This window comes from Genypterus blacodes, unplaced genomic scaffold (genome assembly GCF_046128005.1).
Source record: "Genypterus blacodes isolate CSIRO-AG114 ecotype Tasmania unplaced genomic scaffold, CSIRO-AGI_Gbla_v1 ptg000063l_1, whole genome shotgun sequence".
Classification (NCBI taxonomy): domain Eukaryota; kingdom Metazoa; phylum Chordata; class Actinopteri; order Ophidiiformes; family Ophidiidae; genus Genypterus; species Genypterus blacodes.
Genome location: NW_027466875.1, coordinates 592,421 through 598,794, shown reverse-complemented (window position 1 = coordinate 598,794; position 6,374 = coordinate 592,421). Strand labels below are relative to the sequence as shown.

The 6,374-nt window shown below is 47.5% G+C and overlaps 1 protein-coding gene across 2 annotated transcripts; it reads left to right on the top strand.

Moving 5' to 3' along the window:
• Nucleotides 1–759: 759 nt before the first annotated feature.
• Nucleotides 760–5,844, top strand: trpv6 (transient receptor potential cation channel, subfamily V, member 6). 2 transcript variants are annotated; one of them, XM_076154586.1, is made up of 17 exons: nucleotides 760–871; nucleotides 999–1,141; nucleotides 1,247–1,344; nucleotides 1,442–1,564; nucleotides 1,680–1,820; nucleotides 1,988–2,086; nucleotides 2,198–2,373; nucleotides 2,471–2,617; nucleotides 2,708–2,787; nucleotides 2,895–3,030; nucleotides 3,301–3,387; nucleotides 3,482–3,558; nucleotides 3,744–3,909; nucleotides 4,092–4,158; nucleotides 4,255–4,523; nucleotides 4,638–4,744; nucleotides 5,254–5,844. In XM_076154586.1, exons 2-17 carry the CDS (start codon nucleotides 1,011–1,013, stop codon nucleotides 5,531–5,533), a joined length of 2,184 nt encoding a protein of 727 aa, XP_076010701.1. In that variant the 5' UTR covers nucleotides 760–871; nucleotides 999–1,010; the 3' UTR covers nucleotides 5,534–5,844. The 2 variants fall into 2 exon arrangements, with proteins under 2 accessions (XP_076010701.1, XP_076010700.1); XM_076154585.1 differs by having other exon boundaries at nucleotides 995–1,141.
• The last annotated feature ends 530 nt before the right edge of the window (nucleotides 5,845–6,374 follow it).

Genomic DNA, 6,374 nt, shown 5'->3' with positions numbered 1-6,374 from the left:
CACATCAGTGATGCTCAACATGTTAAATCATTGTGAATGAAACCAGTTTGCTGTGTGTGTGTGTGTGTGTGTGTGTGTGTGTGTGTGTGTGTGTGTGTGTGTGTGTGTGTGTGTGTGTGTGTGTGTGTACAAGATACAGCCTGTTGGAAAATCATGCATCATCACACTAAACAAATCTCATGACAAAATCTCAGTTTCACTCAGAGAAATCTATCCAGTGTCACTTCCACATGTAGAACAGTAAAAACAATGAAAGATAATGACAATAACGCACATCTGATTTAAATCAAATTACCGAAGAACACTCAGGTAGAAGGTGCAATGCTTGCAATGTCCAAACAGGTTCCCTTAATGGTTCACCAGGAACAATGACCACAATGTGTTGACTGTCATGATGTTGCAGAATGTTCATAGTGGTCATGCAGGTTTTGGTGGTAGTTGGTGGAATGCAGACAGGCCTGGTGATGTCAGGGTGTCGCACTGGGATGTAACATGTAACTTCACTTCTAAAGAGTCAATCTACAGATCGATCGTTGGAATTTTCCACGGAGACAAAATGACTCGTGGATTGAAGCTCGACGTGCGACTTTGCACCGTGGGATTCCCGAGCTGTGGTGAAAGTGCACCTGCTCATTATCACTCTCTCTCCTACCTGTTCACCCTTCACTCATCCTTCCTCTCCACCCGCTCATCCTCCCTCCCTCCACGTGTCTCCTCCCTTGCTGCTCTGTCATATATAATGGTATCGCCACAGGAATTTCACTTCTCCTCAGGTCAGTGGGACATTCCTCTACACTTGTCACCAACTTTGACAGAGTGTAATGACGCTACAACCATAGAGCTTGAGGAACGCCGCTTTCCTGCTTTAATCGTAAGCTTGACCGTCCTTAAAATCACTTTAATCGCGTTTCCAAATAGAAGCGAGTGGACGTGTTTGTTCTGTGTATTAACTTGAGTCTTTCCCTCTGTTTGGTTTTTGTCCATTCCCTCCCAGCCAGCATCCAGTCTCAATGTCTCCGGCTCTGGCCAGATCTGCTCCCAGCGAGCTCAACCATTGGTGGAGCCAACTGAGGTTTCGCCTTCAGAACAAGAAAGGATGGAATGAGATGTTAGATGAGACATTTCTGCTCCACACCAAACTGTAGGCTTTACTTTGTGGACCGATGAGATGCAACTATCCAGTGCTTTTTTTGATTGTTATTGTAAATTCTAAATATCCCTGTTGTTCTTTCTTTCTTCCTCTTAGAACTAATAACATTCCGCTCTTCTTCGCCGCTAAGCAGAACAATGTGGGTTGCATCAAAAAACTGCTGTGCTGTGCGTCCACCAACATCTTTGAGAGAGGTGAGACCGCTTGGATTCACACACTGATGCCTGGTTGTTTAAGCTACAGTAGTTGAGTGTCGGGTGTGTGAGCTGTACGCTTGTGCCTCTCGTCCAGGGGCTCTGGGGGAGACGGCGCTCCATGTCGCTGTGATGAATGACAACCTGGATGCTGCTGTGGCCCTGATGGAAGGAGCTCCCGAACTGATCAACGAACCAATGACCTCTGAGCTTTTCCAAGGTTGATACACATTAACACTCTCAGGGAACAGATGACGAAGAGTAGAAGTGGTGAAGAAGAAGAAGAAGGAGAGAGAGGAGTGATGTAAACTATTTGTTACTTCTCTGTGTGTCAGGTGTTACTCCTCTCCACGTCGCCGTGGTGAATCAGAACATCAACCTGGTCTGTCAGCTGATTAATCGCGGCGGTGACGTGGCAACACCCAGAGTCACCGGCTTGTACTTCAGGAAGAGGATCGGAGGACTCATATACTATGGTAGATCACCGCCCGTGTGCTTAAAATACACATCCTGAGTCATGCGTTTATATTAGGTTCACCTCTGCAATCAACCACAGTCCAGCAGCTCAGGCCAACAAGACACTGGAACCTAAAATGATCCGTTTTGTTGACTTGACTCTGTGGTCATCACATTTGCTCCACAGGTGAGCACATCCTGTCTTTTGCCGCGTGCGCTGGGAACGAGGACATCATCTCCATGGTGATCGACGCAGGAGCGAGCACCAGGGTCCAGGATTACCGCGGTGAGAGAGAAGACTTTGTCACATACACCCTCACAGCTCTTCTGCTTCCTCCTCCTATAGCTTCCATTCGTCTCTGCCTCACACTCTCTCTCCCTTTCGTCGCCTCTCCAGGTAACACGGTGCTCCACATTCTGGTCCTGCAGCCAAACAAGACCATTGCGTGCCAGGCCATTGACATGATTTTGACACACGATGCAGAGCTGGACCTGGCAGTGCCGCTGGACATGGTGCCCAACTACCGTGGCCTCACGCCTTTCAAACTGGCCGCCAAAGAGGGAAACGTTGTGGTGAGAGAGACAAGGAGGCACATTCATGTCCGCACAGGGGGTGAACAGGTGAAGCAGATCGTTACAGGCAATCTGTCCTCTGTCTTCTTCTTCTCAGGCGTTTCAGCACCTGGTTAACAAAAGACGTGTGGTCCAGTGGAGTTTGGGCCCTTTGACCTCTAACCTTTACGACCTAACAGAGATCGACTCGTGGGCTGATGACATGTCCGTGATGGAGCTGATCGTGGGCAGCCACCAGAGAGAGGTGGGGGACAGCTTGTACACTATCATACGGAGTGTGTTCATGGTTATGCTCCCACGTTAAAGCGCCGTGTTTGTTCTCTCTCTTGTCCAGGCGCGGAGGATCCTGGAGGTGACACCTGTGAGGCAGCTGGTCAGTCTGAAATGGAACCTGTATGGGAAACATTACTTCAGGTAACCACGCGCACAAACAGTCTCTGAAACCAGACGTGCGATCGGTGCACGAGACTTCACTGAGTCTCTCTCTCTCTCTCTCTCTCTCTCTCTCTCTCTCTCTCCAGGCTGCTGCTGCTTCTGTACCTGCTGTACATCGGCACCTTCACACTGTGCTGTGCCTATCGCCCCCTGAAGGACGCACCCGACAACTACACAAAGTCAGACATGGACAAAACCATCCGAGTCCAGAAAACACTCAATGTGTGTTGAAAAATGGTGTGATTTTCACAAGCAAGACTTTCTTTTGTGTTGTTTTAAGACAAATCATCTAGTTTAAAGCATCTTTAACTTCCATCACCTCCAGGTCCCATCAATTATATAAAACCAAGATGAGCTAATGTCTTTATCACCAGTTTGACTTCATACTGGTGGTTTTGCTTAATTTTAGCTGAGCTTGTTGCATTCTTTGACCTCATCTGGTCACAGTCTGTTATTATTGTTTTAAAACTGTTTCCTGTTGTCATACCCCAGGAGAGTTATGTGACCTATGAGGACAACCTGCGGCTGGGCGGAGAGATCATCAGCGTCCTGGGAGCTTTTGCCATCCTGCTGCTGGAGGTCGCTTTCATTAAACCTGCTTCACTGGGTTCAGTATATTACACTTTACTGCACATACTTACCTCACTGGGTTCCATATGTGCTGATTCAACAGATACCAGATATCCTGAGGGTGGGAGCAAAGCGCTACTTCGGCCAAACAGCACTGGGGGGCCCCTTCCACGTCATCCTGTGAGTCAAGCTAAAAGGATAGTTCAGTTGCTCCCCATATGGGCCCTGCAACTTCTGTCTGAAATTAGAGCAGGGATAACGTACGGATAATGTATGTGATGGTGGTTTCCCGTGTTGGATAGTTGACTCGTGGGGTCAGGACAGGACTTGAGCTGATGTCCAACCTGTCCTCTTTTTTTGAGCAGAATCAGCTACGCCTGCCTGGTGGTGCTGCTGTGTGTGTTCCGAGCCAGCGAGCTGGACGGAGAGGAGGTGGTGATGGCCGTGTGTTTAGTCCTTGGCTGGAGCAACGTCATGTTCTTCGCCCGGGGGTTTGAAATGCTGGGCCCTTACGTCATCATGATACAGAAGGTAAGGCTGTGTCTCTAACCTAAAAACAATCTTTCCACATTTCCTCCTCACTTCTTTCCTCTCTACCTTTAAGTCATACTTCCACAACATCTTATTGTACAGCAGCTCATGATAGTTTGTTTACACACACCTGTACACACATTTTATTGAAGTGAGCATATTTGTGTCTCATTTCCTCGCAGATTATTTTTGGAGACCTGACAAAGTTCATGTGGCTGAGTTTCATTGTGCTCCTTGGCTTTTCCACCTGTGAGTATATTCTGGTCAAACACACCTTTAACCTGTCATACTGATGAGCTGTTAAGTGAGTAACTCTGTCCATGTGTGTGTTTATGTGCCGCTCAGCCCTGTGGATGGTGTATATGACTCAGGATCCAGAGTCCATCCCGTCCTACCGCTCCTTCCCCATCACCCTCTTCTCCCAGTTTGAGCTCAGCGTGGGCCTCATAGATCTCCCTGTGGACCACACCATCGCTACGCCCCCTATCGTCCACGTCTTGCACTGCGCCTTCTCTGTGGTCTCCTACATCCTTCTGCTCAACCTCCTGATAGCCATGATGAGCGACACCCACTGGCGGGTGGCCCAGGAGAGAGACGAACTCTGGATGACTCAGGTAACACACACACACATGCATAGACTTTGTGTGTATCTAGAAACACAAATATAAGTGTATGATGTCATTTCTTCATCGCGTCCTTGAGTGATGCTGTGTCTATATGGTGCACAGGTGGTGGCCACAACTCTGATGCTGGAGAGGAGGCTGCCCCGCTGCCTGTGGCCTCGACTGGGGGTTTGCGGGCTGGAGTACGGCCTGAGGGAGCGTTGGTATCTGCGGTAAGACAGTACTGAGGAACAGAAACACAGGGTTTGCTGGGAAAAATACTCCCAAAATCCGAGGGTGTGATGTGGTGCACGTCTTATTCATGATTGGCATATTGGCTGTGGGACAGGAAATGAAGGCAGGAAATTCAGCAGGAACAAAAGGCTGTAAAACATCTTTCCTTCGTCACGGATTAATTCTAGACTTGCAATTTTTCTGTGGAAACGTTTAAACAGCGGCAGACCAGTTTGTCCACCGACCACAATCTCAGTGAACCATCCCTGCTGCTGCAGGACATGACATGTAGTCCTTTGTGTCAGAGGCCTTTCCCATTTTTATCACTCCATCTCCACCTACACACCCTAAATACAACAGGTTTAGGCATGTGTGTACCATCAAAAGCCTTCCAGATATAAGAGCAGTGAGGGAAGTAGAGAAGGAGGGCTGAGGCTCCTTTATATTTAATACCGGACTACCTCATAGTGAGTATATCGGTGATAACACTTAACCATCGTCTTTGCAGGGTTGAAGACCGAAACGACCCCATGGTGCAAAAGATGCGGCGCTACATTAAGGCTTTCTCCAAAGATGACGACAGCAGCAAAGAAAAGGAGGCGTTGGAGAGGAGCGACACTTTAAAAGAGTCGTGCACAGGATCGCCCGTGCTCAGACCCAAACCCAGAGGAGGGTTCAAACTCAACAGGAAGTCACTGACAGGCTGGCAGATGATTCGACACAGCGCTTTAGGTTTGGACATGAAGCAAGAGGAACCCGAAGAGGACCAGGCCATCAGATACGTCTAGACGGAGAGTCTGTGTATAGAAAGACAGACCAATTGTTCTGCATTGCTCTTTCTAACTGAGTCCTGTTGCTCGTGTTGATGAACTGCACTCTGCATGCAGAGGACACAGGCGCTCCTTTTCTCCATATAGTAAATGCAATGGTGCAATTATTCCTGCAGTATTAAGCTATAGAAAAAAGTGCATTATTTTTTATAGTGATTTAAGATATGTAGCAGTGGTGTATGTGCTGAGCGGAAATAAAGTGAAAGATGGACATTTAACTTATTACATAGGTACCTGAACGATTTTATATGAGAATAAAACCAACATAAAATGTACAAACTCAGTGGCTGTTTCATTTGAGAAAGAGAGGGGGGGGGGGGTGGGGGGGGGCCAGTGCAGCTCAGCCTGTATGTGGACAGGTAAAGACAAGTAGAAATCCTTTAGCTCACTGCTGACAGATCGGGACCAGACCCTGTGTGAGCGCAAGAAAACCACCAAAAGGAACGCTGAGGTTGATTAAATTATAATATGAACTGGTGATAGAATGGCTTGGCTTTGCATGGCTTTCTCAAATGTTGCTAAAACACACACACACACACACACACTCTGCATCTTTGTTTTTTACACTGAATAACAATTCCACACTCAGTTCTCCCAAAACAAAAAGCAGCAGAACAGACTTCCTGTCAGAACCCTAATATATGAGGCGTGAAAGCAAAACGATCTGTAAAAAGAAGGTGTGAAGACATGTTTTGTTCTTTCTTTGATTTAGAAGACATTAACTTGTTCATATCTGCGTGTTCATATCCACTCTCTCTGGGCAGGGTATGGATCCATCTCGGACTAGAAATTACATCAG